Source organism: Chenopodium album, chromosome 24 (assembly GCF_948465745.1).
Source record: "Chenopodium album chromosome 24, dcCheAlbu1.1, whole genome shotgun sequence".
Taxonomy (NCBI): domain Eukaryota; kingdom Viridiplantae; phylum Streptophyta; class Magnoliopsida; order Caryophyllales; family Amaranthaceae; genus Chenopodium; species Chenopodium album.
In genome coordinates this window covers 14,285,984-14,310,201 of record NC_137857.1, presented here as the reverse complement: position 1 = coordinate 14,310,201, position 24,218 = coordinate 14,285,984, and the positions used below count along the sequence as shown (strand labels likewise).

Sequence of the window (24,218 nt, the reverse complement as noted above, 5' to 3'; positions counted from 1 at the left end):
TTGCTTGGTACCTATTGTCATCCAACAACTCTCTTATAAGCATAAGATACAAGCGGCGAATATGCCGACTCGTATCATAGCAGCCGGTTACCATTATCAATGCCTCAATGGTGTCAGCCGGGTTGCGCTTGATAGTAAGAGCCCGATTGAAAGTAAGTTCAGGCGGCAAAATGCAGGCGACATGGAGCATCATTTCTCGGAAATTAAGCCGGTTGCAACGGCTGCTATACTACTCATCATTACTATGATAAAAAATAAAAAAAAAAAAAAAAAATAAAAAAAAAAAATCCGCCTAACTGATGTTCTACTATTTTGCATGAACATACAACTTTGGTGGAAAAAAGGAAAAGCTCCATTATTTATTGCCTTAACAAGTTAGGCTCGGCAATATTGTCAAATTGACCATGAGGGAGCAAGCGGCTTCAAGTTGGAACCTGATCAATGCGCTTAGTCACTCGGCTTCCTATGATATGGCCCCCTATGTAAAATAAAGACTTGAGAATGCTCACATATTCACCCAAACGGTTGAATACCAAGCTCCTCCTAGTTCGGAAATGATGATGTTGAAAGCAACAATAATGAAGACGGATCTTATGCCGGCTACCATCATTTTGTACTTAAATGAGCAGCCATAATCAGCTCCACACAGTTGCAATGCAGGCGGCATGGTTGCTTTGTTCAAACCTCAACTCCGGTTGTAGTTGCAGCTCTCTTCGCCAATTTACCCCGGTTGCCAAGGCTCAATTGCTCGTCAAATATACCCAGCCGGGGGATGCTTTGTTCATTCTCAAGACCAGCCGAAGGGGCTGCTTGGTTCTTCATTAAGAGCGGCTGTGTCTTTTGTTCTTTGAGCACGATGGCAGGGACTGCGTTGTTCATCAACACATCCCCCTGTTTTGGTTAAAAAATCATCAAGCATTGTCTCTTTAGTTTACTTCGGCTGTACTGCCAGCTTTGCTCGTCACAAAAGCCGGCTGTATGGGCACCCAGGCTTATCAACTAATTCCGGCTGAAGTAGTTGTTTCCTGCCTCAATAGTGCCGGCTGTGTGGCTTCTTTATGCCTCAACCAAGCCCGGCTGCGGGGCTGCTTTGTTCATCCTCAAAACCGGCTGATGGGGCTGTCTATGGTCATATTTTCACCCAAAAATTTAAGGGTGAGCAAGGTAGTGAGTCGTTCCTTAATACCGATTGTATCATCATTGAAGAACTTCAATAATGGGAGCTGCCTTAGACGGTATTCAATACCGTATCAGCCTTGAGCCTCTTTATCTTGCAAAATTGGAAATCATTATTATGATTTTATTACTAAAAAAAAGAAGAAGAAAAGAAATTGTGAAAAAACCCGCCTAACTTCTCTATCATTTCTATGTACATATACATTTTTGTGGAAAAAGCATGCAGCACTTAGTATATAATATACATAAGTAGCATACTAAAAGATTATTAGCCACATTCGGCACTGTGACAGCAAGGCAAAGCTCCTTTTGAGAGCATTAGGTGGCAATCCACTATTAAACTTCTCATTTATTATTCTCATGTACGAGAATAATATACAATTCACTCAAAAAGCATGCTTGAAGTTCTCTTCAGACGGGCAGCTGCTTCAAGGGGAGTATTTTGAGGCTGTTCATCAAAGCTATTTCCTTGTATAAATTGTCGCATGTATAGCTAGCCTGAAGGAGAACATGGAAATAAAAAATGTCGGGTCCTTTCCTAACCGACTGGCATACTGCAAAGCTCCATATGAGGGCACGCGCATGGCTCGAAAGCTTAATAAATCAATGAAGCCTGGATGAGGGGCTGCTTCCTGCCTTGATTAAGTCCGGTCGTGGGGCTGTTTCTTGCCTCGATTAAGCCAGCTGCCATGCAATGGTTGCTTTGTTCAAGCTCATAGCCGAATTCCATGACTGTTTTGTTCCAAGTGCCGGCTGTGTGTGATGTACGGGCTGCTTGGATCAAGCGCCTGACATTACATGTTACTCAAGTTTATATGCGGCTGTGGCTATCAATATGCAAGCTTGGTCAAGCGGCTGTGGCTATATGTATGCCGTCTAAGTAGTGAGCAAGTAATCTCTAATTACTTACTTGAGTTCGAGAACTTGGCTACCAAGGATGTTCTAGCAGCAAACTTCAATTCCATATCTCATTGGTTGAGCTCACTCACTCGGTAATCATGGAGCCGCACGACCTATAATATTGCAAAGAAGCTCAAATCATTGGCATGAAAAATAACGGCCTGTGTAATTAGTGATTAAAATCATTCTTCAAGCTCAGTTGCATGACATCCCAAAGCCGGCCAACCTTCGAGAACTTGTGTTCAACCATGTATAAGCTAGCACAAGCGGCAAATTAAGTTCTAACCAAGCGGCATGAAATGACAAATGCCGCATGGTACTACAATAAGGAGCTTGCGATATCTCCGGCTCCGATTCTTAAGCTTTCAAAGCAATTCAAAGCCGCGCCAAGCGTTTGAATATTGGAGGTAACCATATGATGCGATTTTATTCCCTCCAATAATATTAATGCATTAAGATAGTAATGATAGTCTTCATTATTATTGTTATTATTATAATTGTTATTATCGATTCATTGATTGAATTTCAATATAATCTGACGGATCGTCCAAACTCCAATAATAAACTAAGTTTGAAACTTAGTAGCAAATTTAACGTCCAAGTGACGTGAGGCCAATGGCCGGATAATAAACTAAGTTTGAAACTTGGTAGCTAAATTAACGTCCAAGTGACGTGAGGCCAATGGCCGGATAATAAACTAAGTTTGAAACTTAGTAGCTAAACTATCCTCCAAGTGACGTGAGACCAATGGTCTGATAATAAACTAAGTTTGAAACTTAGTATCAAATTCAACGTCCAAGTGACATGCGGCCAATGGCCAGATAATTAAGCTAAGCACAAAACCGCTTAGTGGCTATACAGCCGGTCTCAACCTAGACCAGAGGCCAATGGCCGGATGGCTGCCTTTTTCACAAATTCGTCTGTCCCAACATGGACAAAGGTGTCCGGTGACACCCCTCCGGGTGCAATCGTCGCAGAGAGAAGCCAACATGCTTACTCTACGTACCAATGCAGGCGGCCACAATTTGACGGCTAAATCAGCCATCCATAGCCGTCTGATCTGAGCAATCTAAGGAACGACCAAGTTTCGACAACCGGATGTCCAAAAGACATCAGCCGGTGACCGACCGAAGTTCTAACTTAGATTACCTTCTGAAATTATACAAGTCCTCCCAATGGGGTAAAGGGACATTGAAAGTTTAATTGGATTACCCTGTGAAAGGTCAGGCGGCCATTTGCCTCCTGCCCTATGAAAAGTCAGGCGGCCATTTGCCTCCTGCCCCCAGGCGGCATTCGCTTCCTACCCTATGAAAGGTCAGGCGGCCATTTGCCTCCTGCCCTATGAAAAGTCAGGCGACCATTTGCCTCCTGCCCCTAGGCGGCATTCGCTTCCTACCCTATGAAAGGTCAGGCGGCCATTTGCCTCCTGCCCTATGAAAAGTCAGGCGGCCATTTGCCTCCTGCCTCCAGGCGGCATTCGCTTCCTACCCTATGAAAAGCCAGGCGGCCATTTGCCTCCTGCCCTATGAAAAGCCAGGCGGCTATTTGCCTCCTGTCCCCAGGCGGCATTCGCCGCCTGCCCTGTGAAGAGTCAGGCGGCCATTTGCCTCTTGTCTTATGGGATGTCAAACGTCTCAAAAATATTCTAAGTTACCCAAAGGTCATATCACCACCATAGTTGGGCTAAAAGAAATAAAAGTCGTCATCTGTCTAGTTCAGGCGGCAATCATTATTATGATTGATTAACTTAGAAAATATCATACCCTTTAAGGTATCAAATTTTCCAAGTTAATCAAATCTCTCTTTTGTTGAACTAGACATATGCCGCCCATAGAGCTTTTGAACAAGCGGATAATAAAGCCTTGATTTCGAAAGGAGTAACTCCTCTTAAAAGAGAAATTACCCCTTTCGAGGGGCTAATGTTTGGGGTAAAAATACCCCTATATGTGGACCAATGCCACCTCGACACCTGTCCGCAAGCTCAGCGCTCAATGAGCCAATTAGAGCATGACACGTGTCACTCAATGATAGAAGGGTGAAAATGGGCTCTAAGCCCACAACCCTAGAAACCGTAAAATGATGGGAAAGCCAATCTACTTAGGTTAAATAACCTAAGAGGCACATATCCCAATGCTCTATAAATACTGATCTTTACATCAGTTTCAGGGGATCCAATTCTCTCTCCAAGGGCAATGCCCCCCACAATTACTCTCCCTTCTCTCTACTTTCTCTCTCTCTAAAATACATTATTTCGATCACTGACTTGATCGTCGGAGGCGGACCTCTGACCCCCCGGGGTCCGTTGTTTTGCAGGTGTCCGGGCCGTTCGAGTGTTGCATTGCGGATCTGTCTCCCGAGGGACGTACACACCCTCCATTCGGGTACGTACAAAAAACCCCAAAACATTTGGCGCCGTCTGTGGGGAAGAATATCAGACGTTATCTCTTTCATCTGAAAGAATATCATCACCCGGTATGGGGTTCCTATGTCTATGGTGTTTGATGATGGTCCTCAATTTGAGACGCCTCAGCTTAAGACTTGGTTGGGAGATCAGGGGATCTCAAGTTATTTTGCATCAATTGGCCGGCCCCAAGCAAACGGCCAAGTTGAAGCCTTCAACAAACTGATCTCAGACGGTATAAAGAAGAAAATTGAAAGAGCCGGTGGCTTATGGGCTAAAGAATTAATTCATGTCCTATGGGCCATCCGGACAACTGCAAAGGGGGCAACCGGTGAAACCCCATTTCTCATGGTTTACGGTGCTGAGGCCGTCTTGCCCATCGAGCACTATGAGCCGACTCTCCGAGTCATGCTATATGATGAAGAGGCAAACTGGGAGGCAATGCGCCTGGCATTGGACTCACTTCCAGAGCGCAGGGGAAATGCCGCCTTGCGTCATGAGATTTACCGTCTGAGAATGACAAGAGCCTACAACAAGTGAGTACACAGGCGCCCTTTGAAAGTGGACGACCTAGTGTTACGGAAAATGGAGGCAACCGGTAGGGCCAATGAGCTTGGAAAGCTAACTCCTAATTGGGAAGGCCCCTACCGGATTTATGAAGAAGTAAGAGACGGCACCTACCGCCTGGAAACTCCAGACGGCAGGCGCCTGCCTAGAACTTGGAACGTAGATAATTTGAAAAATACTACTTCTGAGATTTTGTAATAATTTTTGTAAACAAGAAGTACATTAATGAGAAATTGCTTTTTGTTTGCACTTTTGATTGTCTTATACCCCGTCTGAATTCCAGACGGGTTACATGTTTTTCTAAGTTTTATACTTGGAAATTGAATTAACGTCTGATCGACGAAGAGGCCAATGGCCAGATAATTAAGCTAAGCACAAAAACGCTTAGTAGCTACACAGCCGGTCTCAAACAAGACCAGAGGCCAATGACCAGACGGCTGATTTTCCCATAAATTCGCCTGTCCCTACATGGACTAAGGCGTCCGGCGACACCCCTCCGGGTGCAATCGTCGCAGAGAGAAGCCAACTTGCTTACTCTACGTACCAATGCAGGCGGCCACGATTGGACGGCTGAATCAGCCATTCATAGCCGTCTGCCTGAACAACTTAAAGAATGATTAAGGTTGGAAACCCGGATGTCCATGGACATCAGTCGGCGACCGACTGCATTCCTTACTTGGCGTTTTTCGCATTGAAATTGTACACATCCTCGTTTGGGGCAAAAGAGTCGTACAATGGCTATATGAACTTCACTTAGACGGACATTACCGTCTAGGTAGAAGCGGAAACGCCTGTAAATGTACGACTGTGCACTTGGTTTGGGGCAATCACTACTGTGATTGATTGACTTACAAACGTATCATGCCCTTTGCAGCATTAGACGTTCCCAAGTCAATCAACCAACTCCACTTGAAGCCAAGCACACAGCCGTCCAGGGGCAAGGACAGCCGCATACTTTTGATAAGTTTGGCAGAGATCGCCGCATGCTTTTGATAAGTTAGGCAAAAATTGAAAATGCAAAAATTAAAAATTGAAGTGCAAACACAAGCGCAAAAAAAGATCAAAACCGACTCAGTCGGTGCATTCATTAATTATCCACCCAACCAAACGGCTGTGGTGGGGCAAATGTTATACGGACCCCGTCCGGGAAAAGAGAAATTGTTTAATAAACACGGCTCCTTAGCCGGTAAATACACAGATACTCGGCACGCAGGCCGGAAAAGCAAGATAAATGGCATACTGCCGCAGAAAAAAATAAAAAAAAGACTTGGCACACAGCCGCTGAAACTACTGCCCTACAGGCGGCCCCTCCTGGTTCCTCTCGCCCTCCTCGATGATCTCAACCTCTGGAGCTTCAGCTTCAGCTTCGGCTTCAGGCTCAGGTTGCTCCGTCTCAGCCCAGGCGAGGAAGGACTCAGGCTCTGGCTCACCCTTCTCTCGCAAGTAGATGACTTCATCAGCGTACTTGTGAGCCAGAGCCCAGACGCCGTAATCCTTTTCAGGATACAAGGCGCTCCAGGCAATCCTCATCATAGCCTCATTGTCGGCGGCCATCTCAGCAACCAGACGGTTTTGCTCCGCCTGGAGAGTTGCTCTGAAGTTCTCCTGAGCTTTGGCCGCCTCCTCCTCCATCTTGGCTATTTTGCTCTTCAGATCAGCATTCTTTGAAGAGGCACCTTGAAGTGCTTGGAGGCTCTCTTGGGCTTTTTGGAGGTCCTCCCTAAGTTTAGGGAGGTCCACCTCCGCCTACTTCTGGGCCGACTCTGCAGCCTCAGCCCTCTGGTTGGCCGCTTGCAGCTTCGATTCCAGCTCTGTGATCCTGGCCGACTGCGTCATTTGGGTTGCTTTAGTTTTAATTTCGTTAACTATAGAGGAGTGCAAAGCAACATCAATGGCATTTGTGGCGGACTGCTTGGCCCGTCTTACCTCATCCCGTTTGCGGGTGTAAGGACGCTTGAGCCCTTCTACCCGCAGCAAGGCCTACAAAAATAAACAAGGTTAAGGATGCAGGCGGGGAAAGGGGCAGAAACAGTTATTGAAAAATTGGTTAAGTAGACTACCTCAGCCAGGAGGGTCAAAATACGTTCAAGGTTGAACGTCTCTATCCCCGGGATAGCATCCTTATCCCGCTTGCCTACAGCATCTAGCATGGCCCTGGCATGCTTCTGGACGTCTGGCCAGCGAGGCGATTGATCTACACCACAATCAGCATCAGATTGAGTTACTAAAGCAGCGCCTATCTGGTTCCGACCGTCTGAGGATGACGTCTGCTGGGAGTGTGATTTCACTCGCAACGACCATCCCAGTTCAGGCGGGGATTCAAAAGGGTTCTTACCTGCAGAGCCGGCCAGGCGAGAGCCGCTGGCAGCCGTTGAGAACCCCCCGGTTGCAGGAAGAGGGTTGGCCAAGTCTAGGCCAAGGGAGCCTGACACTTGCTCCTTCCTCCCCGCTATTCGCATTTGCCTCCCAGACGGGGCAACGGAGTAGCAGAAGAGGCGGCCTTCTTTGAGGACTTGCTGGGGTTAGAGACGGGGGTCTCCTCCCTAGCCCGTTTGAGATTCTTCTCAAACGTCTTGTCCACCTTGCCTCCCTGAAAAAATAACAACTTAATGTAAGCAAAAAAAAAAGGAAACTTTGAAAGTAAACTCATAAAAGGGTCAGGCGTCTGTGAGGCCGAAGAGATCAGCCTCAATTATTTTGTCGAAGTCCTCATCCGGGATCCGAGGAAGACAACACTTCCGACCCAGAAGGTCGGGCTTCTTATTATACTGGCGGAGCTCGAAGTTCTCCCGCTTGGTGGGAGCCGTCAGCAGGTAGAACCTATGCTTCCAGCCGTCAAATTTGGAGACCTTATCCAAGGTCATCATGTATTGGGGGAATGTGGTCAGAGTATACCACGCCCTGTACCCGCCTGGATTGCGGCTGAGATAATGCATCTTGAAAATGCTTCCCAGCCGGGGTGAATCCCTTGGAATTCACAGGCGGCAACATACCCTAGAATATTTGCCCAAGAATTGGGGGTAAGTTGCCAGACTCCGAGGCCATAGCCTCTCAAAATTGCCTTCACCGCCTGGTGAAGGGGGAAGCGAAGACCCGCCTTGAACGTCGCTTCGTAACAGCCGAAGTAGCCGTTTGCGTTGCGTTCAGTCTTCCCAGGAAACGGTGCCGTCTGGGGGAGGCACCCTTATTCTCCACCCGTCTCCCATTGGGTGCACCTTCAAAAAATTATCAAGACCTTTGTCCATAAGGCCAATGTCTTTTGAGGAGACGTGGATTTTGAAGGGATCATCCTTCTCTTTCCAATTCTTCTTTTCCTCTTCCTCGCTATTCTCAAGCGGAGGAAGATCATCACTGCTCTCTGAAGAGGAGACGTCAAGACTACTTCCCGTCTCCTCCCCAGATTGGGAAACGGAAGCTGAGGCGGCCTCCTCACTGCCTTGGTCATCGACCTCCTCCCCGCCTTGGTCGCATTCCTCCAAAAAGGAATCAGGAGGGGTTGGGGGGCCACGCGGAGGGGATCTCTCCGGAGCCGTCTGGTGTCCAGAGCCAGACGTCTCCCCCTCAGGCGTTTGGCCGCCTGAGCCATCACTTCTATAATCTGGATCTCGTGCCGTCTGCATAGTCCGAGCCATTGTGTCCTGCAAAGACGCACAAATGGTCGGAATCCAAGCATGAAGGTGGTCCCAACACCCTGAGACGGCACTACCAGTCCTAGACTCAGCCGTCCCTGGTGAACGGCTGGATTCTACCCTAGGTTGTGCCGTGTGTGTTGGTGATGAATCCATTTATTGCAAGGAATATATACAAGCGGAAAAATGAAAAAAGAGCTGAAAGAGTCAGAGACGGTACCTTTAGATTTGAGATCTGATGGTAGACGGTTCCGCCTGTGTTGGTGCGACTGAGTTTCTTCGAATTTGCGTCTGACTTAGACGGATGACTTCTGTTCTCTCTTTCAAGATTCTCTCTAAGTTTACTCTGAAATTTTTGTGAAGCGTAACAAAGTTATGAGGGTAAACGGCTATATAAAGAGGGTAAATGAAGGGGTATTCCCGTAATTTACTCAGAAGTTGAATAGTAAAATTTCGGCGGTAAAATTACCACCACTCAGAGAGTGACGCGTGTCACAGATGCCACGTGGCGTGCCACGTCACACCTGTGAGGGGCAAATGTTTAGGGTAATTTTACCCCTCCGTGCGGCCCAATCAGAGGGTGACACGTGTCAGCCCGGGGATGGTCCAAAATGGACCTATCCCTGTTTGACACGTGTCATTCTGGATATTTGGGGGAAAAAGTCGGCCTTCAGGCCCAAATCCCGAGAAAGCCGCAATGCGGCGTAGCCCATCTCTGATTAGGGTTCTGTAACTTAATCAGGGGCACAAATCCCAAGGACCCTATAAATAGGGGGATTCCCCTCTTTTGGAGGGCACGTTTTTCCATTTATTACAAACTGTCCCTTTGATAGAGACAACTGAGCTAGAAATCCTAGCAGATCCCCACCTAAATTTCAGCACCTTTTTCTCTCCTTTCAAGTTACTAACTTGATCATCGGAGGCGGAGCACCAACCAACAGGTGTCTCCGTTTGTCTTGCAGGTACAGGCCGCTCCGGACCAGTCTTCGAGCTGTAACTCTCCCGAAGGACAAAAACACCCAAAACAATTATGTTTTACCTTGGAGTATTATTTATTTGTAAACATATGCCCTAGGTCTTTAATTCATTGATTTTTCTCTATCCTTTACTCTTCCCTACTTTTACCCTTCGTAGTTTAGTTTCCCTTCGATAATTATAATTTGGTTACTTAATAATTTAGATTATATTAATTAATTAGGAATAGAAAGACTTGTTTCCCTGTGGATTCGACCCTACTTCCCTATCTGCATTAGTTAGAGGATTTAGGAATTACTTTTGATTAGGTGATACGACTTTAGCCTGTCATACGGATGAGTAATGATGAATAATATTAGAGATGTTAGTATTAAAGTGTTATAAATTGTAAATTGTAATTAGAAAATGTTCGAATCAATTTTATTACAAAGAGTATCCCATTTATATTGACTTTTAAATCTAATAAAGATAATTGTTGAAGAATCTTTATTGTTTTCGTAATGGTGGCAATATTATTGATTGACATCTTCATCTTTTAGGAAATGTTAGACTTAGTTGATTGATATTTCCTTGACTCGCTGTTTTAATCATGGGATGTGATTGTAATTGCCACCCAAACAATTATTATGCGTCATCAAATGTTCCAAGCTTTGAAGGAAAGTTGTCAAAACTCAGAAAGGCTTTCAGTTCAATTCAGTTCAGTTCAGCTCCAATCAGTTCAGTTCCAATCAGTTTAGTTTAATCAGTTTAGCTCCTAATTTCCTTCTCTCATAAATTATTCTTTTAAGCTCAATTTAGTTCAGTTCAGCTCTAATCAGTTCAGTTCAGTTCAGCTCAGTTCATTAAATATGAACATGCCCTTACTCATAAAGGTGAAATTGAGTCCGTATTGTCAATATCCAGTTTGGAATGTTGCGCAGAAAAGATTTCGTCAATCAAGTGATTTGTTTCCTGAATTAGCTTTGTTTGATTGATTGATTTTGTAGTTTTGATTGATTCCATAAGATCTTCTATTGATTCGGTTGACTTCTTGATTGGACCAATCAAATCCTTGACTGATGAGCTATTATATGATTCTATTGCATATTTTTTGATATCTTTGACCATGCATATTTCCTTTTTAGCTCGGTTCCTTTGATATTGTTTTGATATCTTCCATGCCAAATCTTCATCTTCCACGTTTGGCATGGATGTGTTTTTTGGTTTTCTTTTAATGTTGCAGTTTGATAGCATGCTATTTTGTATGATTATAGAGTGGTTTTTAACGTTGAATATGTGAAGAATTGATGCCTTAGTTCATTATTCACTCTTTTTCTATGCAATTTTTGTGTTTCCTATGCTTCATGGGTTGTTAGTTTTTTTGTTGAGTTTTTAGGTGTAAAGACGACCAATTGAAGTCTATGGATGATGAACCAAGGTTGAAAGCAAGAAGACTATGGAAAGAAGCCAAGGCAAGGGAGCCAAGTCAAGAAAAAGAAGAGAGCTGCTGTGGAGAGGCCTCTCCACAGAGTGGCGCGGCCTCTCCAGGCCAGTGGAGAGGCCTCTCCACCCCGCTGCTATAGCTATTGCCTTCCTTGGCAGTTTCAAGGAATTTTGTGAAGAAAAACCTCTTCAACATTGTGCCGCGGCCTCTCCACCTATTTGGAGAGGCCTCTCCACCTCGTTGCTGAACTTCCTGCCTCACTTGGTAAAATTGAAATAAGAAATGCGGAGAGGCCTCTCCAACTTTTTAGAGAGCCCTCTCCACCTTTTTAGAGAGCCCTCTCCAACATTCTGCCCCAATCTCCCTCAGTTTGGAGCGGCCTCTCCAGTCCTTAGGAGCGGCCTCTCCAGACCTTGGAGAGACCTCTCCCGATAGGTTCTGCGAGCTTTCTATTGCGGAGTTTACTATGTAATTTGGGGTTATAAATAGCTTTTTGGGGCTCATTTGTATGGATCTTCTTCCTCCTTAACTCCTCTAGACTTATTCTCTAAATTAGTTCATAGTTTTTCTCTCCTTTAGTTTAGTTTTCAAAAACTCAAATCATTTTTAAGAATTATTGGAATTTTGTTCCATCAATTTCAACAATTTCTCAAATTTGAAGTTTATTAAGTAATCTCTTTCCTCTATCTCTTGCTCTTAATTTTCAGTTTTAATTGTTTTGAGTTAATAATTTCTCCCTTACTCTTGTTTATTTATTCTTCATGATTAATCCATCCTTGTTCTCTCTCTCTCTCCTAGTTTAATTGAATTCATGTTAACCCTAGATTTAACTGTTAGATTGTTTTCCACCATAATTAGTGAGTAGTTAATTAGCTAGGGGTTGGGTGAAGACCCAAACAAGCCATGGGTTGATTGATGTTTGTGCTTGCATGTTCATTTTGGGTTGATGATTGATTGTTAAAGAATTGGTTAATTGCATGTGTAATTGGATGCCACTTATTGCTCATGTATTCACTTCTATGCTTGCATTGAGAGATGGAGTCTAGTTGTGAGCCTTTTTTTTTTTTATATGATTACGCTGAATTCCTCTTGATTACGGTTCCTTGTTTAAATGATGTAGTAGTCTAAGTTGCAACAATTAGGTGAGAAATCCCAATTGCTTGTGCCTTAATGCTTTCTTGGACCGATCGAAAGACAAATACGAGTTAGTAGTCTACTTCTCATCGTTAAGACATGGTTGGCCTATCTTGTTAGTTAAGTTTGGTTTAGGAATGCTTAGTGTTGTGGCTTCGAAAGAAGGCAATGTTGAGTGCCCTCTTTATCACCCAATTTGTGTTCATGCTTGCCTATTGTCTTGATCCATTGGTTTGGTTGGTGTCAATTCCCATTTCCCCCTAGTGTTTGTCTCCATAGTAGTTATCTAATCAAAACCCCTAATTTGTGACTGAACTAGATTGCAATCGTTTCATACTCTCGGTGTACTTACCCATTCCCTGTGGATACGATCCTCTACTTACCCTAGACTTGTCTTAGGTTGGTTTAGGTAGAAATAGTGTTTGGCTTGAGGGTGATTGTCCAACGACCGATCTTTCCCTCTACCACAGTTCTTTATTGATCAATTTGGAGTGGCATAGCACGAACGTGCCAAAAATGGCATAAATGTGTTGACTTGAAAGGTTCAACGTATATAGTGGCAGTTGGGGATTCATGTGAAGCTCGACACGGACATGTGCCGATATCTTCAGTCTTCTCGCTTTTCTTGTTATGGTGTGCATGGATGTGCCAAGTGTAGCATGGACATGAACTTCTGCTTTGAAGTTTAAACTCCATTCCCTTCTCTTCACTTCCTTTCAAAAGTTCTTCAAGGGCATATCCCACTTCAATGTGCACTAAAAAAATGAGTACCCCTTGAAGCAGAAATGACACATATTGAGTTAAATAAGAGATAATAGTGGTCTAAAGAAGTGAATATCTCACAAAACAAAGGCCAAAATAGACTCTAAAGTCATACAAATTCTAATACGAAGTAACTAGTTAATTTTTAACTACCTTGTATATTTTTCCGAACAAATGATCCTTTATATATATAATGCATCTACTCATCCGTTACTAAATGTTCTTCCTATTTGGAATCTTGAACACTGTTCATAGTTCGCTTATGATGATAATCTTTTTATAAGTAAAAATTAAAAATTGAAAATATATATCTTATTTGATTTGTCTTAATGTGTACTTAAAATAATAAACTTTTATAATTTTAACTAAACATTTAATTATATATATATTAACGCTTTTAATCTTTTAATTTGATAAAAATATTAATTTATACAAAAATAAAAAGTTATACGACATTTATAGAAACTAGGACAGCTAACGCGCGCGATGCGCGAGCATAGCTAGTCACATCTAGAAGTTCTTTCGGCTTGGTCTTAACATCACAAGTTTAGTTGTTGACATAATTAATAACAAAAGAATATGTAAACAACTATGTTTATGAGTATAAATGTCCAAGATAGGGATGGCAATGGGTCGGATCTGGACCGGGTCCAGATGGACCCGGATCCAGATCCGTTTTTCAGCCTTGGATCCAGATCCGCCCCGGATCCGTCGGGTCCAGAAAATGAAGACCCAGATCCAGATCCGACGGATCCAATGGATCCGGGTCCGGGTCTGGGTCCAAAACGGGTCTTACATCTTTTGCCTACTTTTTTTAAACAAATGTAATAACAAAGCGCATTTCAACCAAGTTCAATACATAAACTAGAGTTATACAACTAAAAATACAAACTAACACACATATTGTCTTTGAAAAAAAAAATCCAAACATTTAAAAAAAAGTACGATGTTACAAATGACCAAGAAAATAAAAATAATGATGATAGATTCAATATGAGCATCCAAAATCCATCTCTTGAAAGGACTAATCTTCATCACTACTAATATCATCAACATCCGAAATGCAATATGATCAACAATTGACAAAGGATACTCATGTATTACTACCATCTTAACCAACTTTTGTCTTGAAACATCTTGATCAAATAAGACTTTCTTTTGCTTTTCCTTAATGGCCAAAGAAGTAGTCCCATCAACTTCAGTCTTAATCTTCAACTGTGATTGACTGGCAGCAAGATTCAAATGCTTTCCCGAGCATACTTTTCTAGCATGCTTAAGAAGGTGAGATGTTCCTGAATTCCCAGTGTAAGAGAGCTTACTTTTACAAAACTTGCAGATTGCCTTTTGTATACCATTGATTGTAGTCAGATCAAAATAGTCCCATGCTTCAGATGTTAGTTTCTTACTTTTCTTAATACTACTAGACTCACTTTCTTTAGTAGTATCATTTTGGACCTCAACAAACCCCTCAAATTCTCCTTCCTCTTCTTCCTCTTTATCAGAAGGGACTGCAAATGGTTCCTCATTACTATCTTTAAAATTTGATTGTGCATCCATACTCTGAAATTATTATAAAAGATAAAATCAGTCATATAATTTTATTAAAAAAATCAGTAGTATAAATGTATCATTGATTTTATGAAGTAATTAAGGTTTAATTCATGAAACTAATTGCTACTAAGTAACTATGTAGTTCCTAATCGACCTCACACTTGTATAATACAAATTAATCAAACAAATATTCACACAAAATTGTATAAATTACACAAACTTGCAGACAAAATAAAACACACAAATTGGCAGCAAAAACATGCACAAGCATACCCACGAAATTTCAGCATATAATCTTGAATCTTGATAGAATTTCAAATGCAAACTTGTAAAAAACATAACAAACAAATCTGAACTACTAGTCTACTACCTTAAATTTCAGCATACCCACGAAATTTCAGCATATAACCAACAATTTATTTGCTCATATAAAGTAAACAACAAAGAAACTAAAAAGAGGAGGGAATACGGCCATACGGGACTTACAGAACTGAACGGAGATGGAGTCGCCGCCGATCTGACAGGGTGTACCGGGATGGAGTCGCCGCCGATCTGACAGGGGGTACCGGCGATGGCCTCGTGGAGAGTAGGCTGAGCCGCTGAGTCGTGGGACTCGTGGAGATTGGAGAATGAAACTAGAGAAGTAGAGAGAGAAAATTAGGGTTTTTCTTTTTGTGGGTTGATTTCAGTTTTTGATATGGGCTGAAATTTGTGACTTGTGAGTCTTGTTTGTATTAGCAATTTTATTTTTTTTAAAAAAAAATTTATAAAACGGATCTACGGATCCGGGTCCGGGTCTGGTAGTTAGACCCGGACCCAGATCCGTTTTTTCCAGCTGGACCCGGATCCGTCGGGTCCAAAATTTGAGGACCCAGATCCGTAAAAAACGGATCTGGATCCACGGATCCGGGTCGGGTCCAGATCCACTGCCATCCCTAGTCCAAGACAACTAACATTAAAGCATGAGAGCAAATAAGTAAATAATTAAATATTTTAGGGGGTATAATTGTCCAAACACTATTCATTAAAAAACCTTGTACATATTAATGAGGGTAAATATGTAAATACACATTTTAAAGGGTAGAATTGGCATTACACTATTCATAAAAGTAATTTTCAACTTTTTATAAGGTAGGGATATCTGAATCTAACAATTATATAACAATTGAATCATTTCAGCAAAACTAGCAAATACAAAGGGAATACTCTTACACCCTCCGTTTCAAGTTATTTGCACTCCGTTTCAAGCTATTTGCATTAAACATTGCAAATAATTCAAAATAGATGTAGACAGATAATTCGAAACAGAGGCAGATAAATAATTTGAAACAGAGGTAGAAAGTTATTTCGATTTCCCTTTTTATAAGTGTGTATTATCCCCCTCTACCCAATAGATTAGCATTATTCTTCTCTTTCCTCCTCCTCCAACCCCATCTACACCCACCACCGAAATATAGCATAAGAAGATTCATTTCTATCATATCATTCAAAGAAAAAAAAAATCCCAAAAACACAACATTTAAAAAAAAAAAAAAAAAAAAAAAACACCAATTAACAACAGCAGTCTTTTCCTGAACCACCACCACCACCAACAACAATGTCTTCCGGCGCCATTGACGACCCTTCGAGCACCACAACAACCTTCTCTGAACCACCACAACACTACTTCTGCTACCAATGCAATCGCACCGTCTCTCTCTCTCCTTCTTCTTCTTCCTCCGACGAGCTCGCTTGCCCCCATTGCAATGGCGGTTTCCTCGAAGAAGTCGAAAACCCTAACCCTTCTTCTTCGTCTCCTTTCGCTCAATTCTTCTCTCCTCCTCCTTCTGCTTCCACCGCCGATCACCTCGCACCCTTTGCCCCTTTCTTCTTCCCCCCTTCTTCTTCTGCTTCCGCCGCTGCTCCTCCGATTGAGCCTATCGACCTCTCCGCCATCTTCGGGGGTGGAGCTTTTGGAGGTTCTGGTAATGGCGGAAATGGGGGTAATCAGAGATCCCCTTTTCAGGAAACCGATGTTTTCAACCCTTTTCAATTTCTTCAGAGTTATCTTCAGACTATGCGAGCTGGGGGTGCTAACATTCAATTTGTTATTGAGAATGCTAACCCTGAACAAGGTGGTGGTGGTGGAGGTAGTGGTGGGAATTTTCGGCTTCCCTCGAATTTGGGGGATTATTTCTTTGGACCAGGGTTGGAGCAGTTGATTCAGCAGCTAGCGGAGAATGATCCGAATCGATACGGTACGCCGCCGGCATCGAAAACCGCTGTTGAGGGGCTGCCTATTGTTAAAGTAACGGAGGAATTGCTGTTATCTGATTCTTCACAATGTGCTGTTTGTATGGATGAGTTTCAGCTTGGTGCTGAAGCTAAACAGATGCCTTGTAAACATGTATTTCATTCTGATTGTATTCTTCCTTGGTTGGAGTTGCATAATTCTTGCCCTGTTTGCCGCCATGAGTTGCCTACAGATGATCCTGATTACGAGCAGAGGATTCGGAACCGGAGGGAGAATCCGGGATCTGGTGATGATGCTGGTGCCGGTGGTAATGGTGATGGGGGTGGTAATGGTGGTAGAATTGGTGGTGATGTGGTGTTGTCTGAGGCAGGTTCGCAGAATGAGAGGACTGTGGAGAGGAGTTTTAACATTTCGTTGCCTTGGCCGTTTAGAAATGTTGGGTCTTCAGCCGAGGCGAGTAATGCTTCTGGTGATGGTAATGAGGCGAACCCGAGGAGGAGGGGGAATCCAGACTTCGGATCAGAAACCCGAACGGAAGACCTTGATTGATGCTTGTGTGATTTAGGTATACTTTGTTGCCTTTTGTTCTGTGTTTGTTTCATTAAATGGTTCAATGATCCTCAATTTGATTAGTTGGTTTGGTTTAGTATTCTTAGTTATTCAGGTTTAATGTTATGGTTGTGCTTTGGTTTGATTCTCGTTGCTGGAATGATATTAAATAATAATTTTGGACGTGTGTGATTAGATGATATTCAAGTATCGTAGAATGATGGTGAATAATATTTTTGGACGTGCATTCACTGCATTGATAATTAGATGATATTCAAGTATCACACAGAATACCGTGATTTATTTCTAGATTTTCTTTATTAATGATCAATTATTGGAGGTTGCTATGCAAAGCTTACGTTGAGATATAGGTAAATTGAGTAAATGGTGATGGCAGCATATGTATTTGTGTATTTCACCGATCGTACTATTGGACAAGCAGACACAGCATTAGTTACATAGTCTTGTATTTTCACGGGATTATAAAACTAGATTAATTAAAGTTAAGAAAGTGATGGGCATGGCTTTATACACATTTTGTTCTGGTTGCTGTCCCCCTCTTTTTGGGGACAGGAAGCACATTCTTTGCCTAGTCTGTAAGTTCCTTGATTGCTTCTATCCACCAATTGTTCCTTCAATTTTGCCCAATCTACTGGATTTTCTAGGTCATGCATTCTCGGTGTCGAAGTCCAATCACACTATTGTTTTGTCCTTTAGAAAAACTTGAGTATGACCAACATCGACTGCTCAGTGATTTTCTTTACCCTGTTCATGTGAAGAACATCAAGTTGTTGATAAACTTAAGAAGCAAAAATTTTAGAAGACCTGTTTATTATCAGATGTTGTTGTCCAGGTTATGGATACTTCAGGAGTTAACAAGGGTCGGATAAGAGAGGTTAGACTGAACACCTTCTAATGTTAAGCAGCTTTTGGCTTGGATTAAAATCTTATTAAAGTTGTGTGGAATAATAGGCCTATCTAATAGATTTCAGACCCTTCCCTTGATTTATGTCGCATCCTTCCTAGGTGTAATACTTCATTTTGTTATTTCTCATCGAGAATACTCTGTGGCTCTATGAAAATTGAGATTGAAAATGTCTAGGCTACCTTCAGTTTACTTTTTCCTCCTTGTATATGCTTATAGCATTTAGTCTTTGTGACATTTTAGTTTCTTGATATAGTATTAGAGATTTTGAAATAAACATGAAGTAATTGAACATGAAAATGAGATAGTTGGTTCTTCGTCTAAATTTGGTCAATATAAAGGTTTGTCTGTTCTCTGATTGAGTATGATGGTTGTTTTACGAGCTTCCATGTTGTTTGCTGTTGTCTTCTGAGTTTAGCTCTGTAAGACTATCCAGCATTTCTAAAGCTGTCATTGCAGATGATTTTAAGTATTTGCTGATTTACATTCTGTTTTGTTCATTCCTTGTATGGCCTGTAGCTGATAGAATGATGAGATATAATGACATTTAGCAAATTTAATTGCAGATATACTATGTTTTTATTAGGAATGAATGTGCTGTAAATATTTTCATTTGCTTGAAAAACAATTTGTCTGTTGTTTAGTCATTAATATATTAATTAGAAATAAATGTGGAAGCTGGTACTTCATGAGTTCATTTACTCTTGATTCAGCTGGTTTTTACACAATCTGATCTGGTGTTTTACTGTTCTGGCTGGTGAGATATTATCTTTTATTCTGAAAACTCTTGGAATTTTCGAATCTGCAAAACTGTTTGAGTTTTCAATTCTGCTTTTGAAATGTCAATATTTTTTGGACCCAAAAATAAATAAAATCTGTGTTGTTTAATTTGTAGTTGTCACAACTCTTCTTTTTTTTTTCTTTTTTTTTTATTTTTTATTTTTTTATTTTTTTTGACAGGACGCAAACTTATAAGGGTTGCAGTGGTATAATTTTAACTAGAACTGTTGCATGTGCTCTATGAAAGGGATTAGTTGTAGCTATCATTTGGGAATTATATTCCTATGTAGATGACGTATATGACTAAGCTTTTTACATTTCATAATATAATATACAACTTGATAGATGATAGGCCTGGTTTATTAATTTCACTCAATTACCATAGAAGTTCCTCTGTCATCACCTGCTGTTGGCCAAAAAGTCTTCTTACAACACATCATTCTGTTGTACTAGTGCTGCATGTGTATGTACTTTATTGAATGGATATGATGAATACTAAAATAAGATCATTGATAATGATGAGGACGTACGGAAAAGCTTGACTTGTCTATCTTAGATAGTTCTAACGAGTTTGACACTTTTGAATAGTCTTAGTCAATTAGCAATGACAGACTGTATTGAACATGAGCTTAGAGGTTAGGTAATCATAATGCTCGAGTGTCCATTTATTAGTTTGGGAAGGAATTGGTATGCATGGAATATGGAGGTGTGTAAGATCAGTAAGATGTGGCTGAAAAGGCAGTGCCATCACATTGGATTTTCTTGTGTTTGGAGAAGACTTCTTTCATTGTATTTCTCTCATAATGTAATTAATTAGTGCACATGATTCAAAAAGGATTCTTGAGGTCTTCATTTTCAACCCGCCTTTGCTTATTAACTTGTAAAACCATAAATCCACTGAGCAATTTAATTTAGATACTGAGCAATTAAATGTAGATACTGAGCAATTTAATTTAGATGCTGAGCTTGTTGTGGCAGAAAGAGAATCTTAGAGTTAGAGGACCAGAATTTATAAAATTGAGCTTCATCGTATGAAATTTGGATTTTAAATTGGTCTTCTTGTTGTAATGCACTTGTGCTACGATTGTAGACTATTCAAGTTGCTCAGTTTCATTGGGTTGTCTAGGTATCTTAGTTTAAATGTTTTTGCAAGGTAAAAGTTATCAAGTGAAGAAGACATTGGATTAAGGACCAAGTTTTGTATGCATGTAGTAAAACTTGATCACAGATCAGAGCAAAGAAAAGTATTATTTTGTTTAGAAAAAAAATCTAGTTTATGGACCAGTTGAGGATTTACCTACGGGACTATATTGCATCTTGTGGATCTATCCCTCAATGTATTACATTTTCTCTTTCTGGTTGTTTCTTTAGCACCTTCTATGTGAATGCTGAGATTGCTGATGTGCTGTGACCATTCTTGAATTACATAAAGCAGACCATAGACATCAAAGTCTAGAAGCTGGGTCTTCTAGTAACAATGTTGCAATTGAGTTATTTAGTTATTGTTTTCAATTCATCTACTTGAGCGGTAAGGAACTTTTCAAGTGCTATACTGCTATGTCACAATGTAAAACTTAGTATGTTTATTTTTCCACAATTATTGCACCATGTTGACTTTCAACTATTCACACACTCTTGCACAACATAGACTGATGCCGTCAGCATGACCAGAAGTGGTCATTTATGTCTGGAAGCACAATATCTTGTTGGGGCCTGGCAAGTTAATGTGGCAGAAAGGCAGAAGACATAGAATGGAGATAATGAGGGAGGATTGTCGAGTGAGGAATTATAAGATCATTGAAAATTGAATTGAATCAATCATCTTAAAAAAGGGAGATAATGAAGGAAGATTGAAGAGTGGTGATGTGTTAAAACATAAGAAATGGAATCAAAACAAACATGGGAAGGAATGTGGTAAAGTCTGTTTCTGTTTTTTAACAGCCTATACTGCACTATATTGTTTTTTTTTGGGGACTAGAACAAAGTAAGGTCTCAGTTTAAATAGAAAATAATCCCTATACAGAAGTCAATTTTTATTGGTGATTTGATATTTTTTAAGGTTAAATGTCTTAAATGAGAAGGGTTCATTTTGAATTATGTGAATTATGGTTATATGACTCAATGCTCAAAGAATCTCAATACGCAGTGTAGGGTTGCATAGTAGGACAGATTGGAGGCTTGGAGCTCTAGAAAATACCGTGTGCTGAGGCTGATTTCTTGAGTGCATACTCTTTGGTCTATCTCCTTGTATAAGTCTGCTGCTGTTAACTCTCATGTGGCCTCTAAAACCACTTACCATATTGATGGGTTCTCCGTTCTCTATATGATTATGTGGGTACTTGGGGGGTAAACATTTACATATGCTGATTGTGGCACAAAAAATTAAGCCTTGTAGAGTGTCAAATTTTCACTTTTATCCGCTATATAATCTGTCTGCTACTCCCTCCGTTCCGAATTAAGTGCTCATTTCTCATGGGTTCTAATGCAAAAGGATAAAAGCAATTAGATTCCTTTCAAAGCAATGATTGGTGATTTCTTAAAAGCCAATCGGAGAGGAGTGAAATGAGTCGGGAGTTATAAAATCAAAAGTAAATTGTCAATTACAATAAAATTAGTAAGTGGGTGGGAGAATTTATGATAAGTGGATGGAATCTTGGCATTCTTGGGAGAAATAGGGGATTTAATATTGGAGCTGAGGGTAAAATGTTCCTAAATACTAGGCCAATTTTGGAAGTGAGCACTTAAAATTGGGACATCCGAAAAGGAATATGAGCACTTAGTATAACGGATGGAGGGAGTATTTTTTATTGTCTGAAATTGTAGTACTTGTTTACTTGAAAAATCTTTAGTTGAAGAGATTGCTTCAAGTTGATCTGCTTATCGATTGCTTTATTGATATTTGATTTACCCATTTTGCTCTTTGTGTTGAAGATTTTTCCTAACTGGTATAGCATTATTGTTATCGAAATAAGTGATATGTCATGAAAACCATTGCAAAATATCTGAACATGATGTGAACTCAGCTTTGTATCAACTCCATCTTGAAAGCTGCTCCAGCAGTGCAGTTATGCTACTTGACGTTATCTTTATTGTATGGTCCTTGTTTTCTTGCTGCTATGCTTCTTGGATTCAAGTATATATTAATATGTATCTGACATCTCCAAGTATTTAATTAGGTTATTTTGTGAAAAAATTTCCCAAGATTTTGGCCCTTTTATATCCATGATTTTATTTTTGTACTTGAGATGAATTGTAGAGTATGAGAAACATAGTCCTGTTGTGTCATGAAAATCTGTGGTGTAGTGGAAAAAATGTGTGGAAATTTTGATTTGCTACGTGTCTGTGTCTTCTAATTTGGCTGGCTTCTTTCTACGGTCTTCACTGACTTTGTTTTATGTCTCTAGTTAATGATCGATAATCCACTTTATTGTTACTAGTCTTTGACAGCTTGTATTTTATAAGGTCATAATCTATAAGATCCTAGTCATTCCATTGAAAGATATTTCATGAATATCCTATATGAATGTGGTGATTTTGTTTCCCTTTGCGATGTATGTGCTTCTTTCATGTTTTTCCTTACCACTTAACTATTCACATTTATTTGGGGCATTGATTTTGTAATTAGACATGAATGCATTGCTATTGCCTGGATTTATGAGCTTTAATTGTGCTATTCATGAGAAGTCTTGGTCTCTTGGATATAGTCGTTTTTGTTTATTATTAGTCTTTGTAAGTTGTAACAGAATGGATTTCCCAATTCTCTGCTTACAGATGTTATATAATATATTGGTCGATGGTTCTTTGTTGTCCAGTATATAATGTAGCATGGTCTCAGTCTGCTATGCTGTAGTACTAGTAGAGTGCCGGTGGTTTAAAACTAGAAGTCATGGCTAAAGTGGTACTGATAACCTTGCTTAATTCTAGAAACATAATTCTAACTGCTGTTTTGGGTTGATGAAATTGGGATGAATTTAGGAATGGGATTGGATTTTAGTGATGGCATGCTTGTTAGCAGGTATGCTTAAACCCCCCCTCCTTGCAATATATAGTTATATTTATTCCTGGGAAGCCAAGTTGTTTCCAGCACTTGCTAAACAAAAGAAATTATCAAGTGTTTTTCTTATTACCAATTCCTGCTTCATGATTTCCAAAGTTTCATTACGTAGTCTCCTAACCTCTAAAAAGCTTGTTTTTTCAAATCTTCACTCGTTGGCTTCCGTAGTTGGAATATGTAAAAGTAGCACAACTTTTGGTTGACACATGCATAGATTTTATCTTATGGGCTTTTCCGATACCTTAATACCTTGTTTGTTCCTTATGTCTCTTAATGAAGAATGAATTGGACCTTTGCCGTTCTGTTACGTCTAGTTCTTTCGTAATTACCAATTTTATATTCACTTGTGTATCATATGGCAATTACTAATGGATCTTGTCTGTATGTTCCTGCAGGGTGGATCTGTAAGATTTGGCAGAAATACAATTGTTTTTATACAGTGAAGATTAGCTGAGATACATTCTTATCTTTAATGGTAATAATTGTAGGTAAACTGTATACTTCATGGTTAAAATTTATCTCAATATAGACTCAGAAACAAATGTGGCCCTTGAAAAATTTTGTATTTTAATGTGTATTTTATACAGAATATGATATTATGCTGTTTGGCCCCTGCTTTCTGTTTCTTGTGAGTTTTTTCTTAAAAAATATATATGCGCACTGCCAATCTTGGTGGCTTAAGATAAGATGGTTAATTAATGAACCATTGCCATGGTGGCGTTTTCACACCTTAAGTGAGGCACTTCATGTCTTATTGTGTGATGTGAAATGGTACAACGCTAATACGCTATCAAATTACATTCATATATAGCTTAATGGTACTAGCAAGTAACACAGCCACATGCCAATACATTGCAGATAATTGCGAGTGCCTCCGTTCCCCTCAAGTTGAGTCTCATGTTATATGTTATTGATATTTTACAATAGTCAGAAATCTAACAGGTACATGATAAAAATGAACAATACTTTTGCTGTGTTTTAGTAAAAGCATGCCCTTATTTCAGGCACAAGGTAGGCATACTTGCTTTGTGAGCCTCTGCCACCGGCCGAAAGATCAGTTAACTTGAACAATTGTAGCATCTACTGATCTACAGTGTTGGCGTGAACACTAGGAATTTATGTTCGGGCGCTGTTCTGTGTGCTTAGTCATGAAGTAGAA

General features: G+C 40.6%; 1 protein-coding gene across 1 annotated transcript; it reads left to right on the top strand.

Moving 5' to 3' along the window:
• The first annotated feature begins 15,927 nt into the window (after positions 1-15,927).
• LOC145611354 (E3 ubiquitin-protein ligase RING1-like) lies at positions 15,928-23,690 on the top strand. The gene is made up of 2 exons (XM_081666673.1): positions 15,928-17,316; positions 23,455-23,690. Exon 1 carries the CDS (start codon positions 16,116-16,118, stop codon positions 17,298-17,300), a length of 1,185 nt encoding a protein of 394 aa, XP_081522799.1. The 5' UTR covers positions 15,928-16,115; the 3' UTR covers positions 17,301-17,316; positions 23,455-23,690.
• The last annotated feature ends 528 nt before the right edge of the window (positions 23,691-24,218 follow it).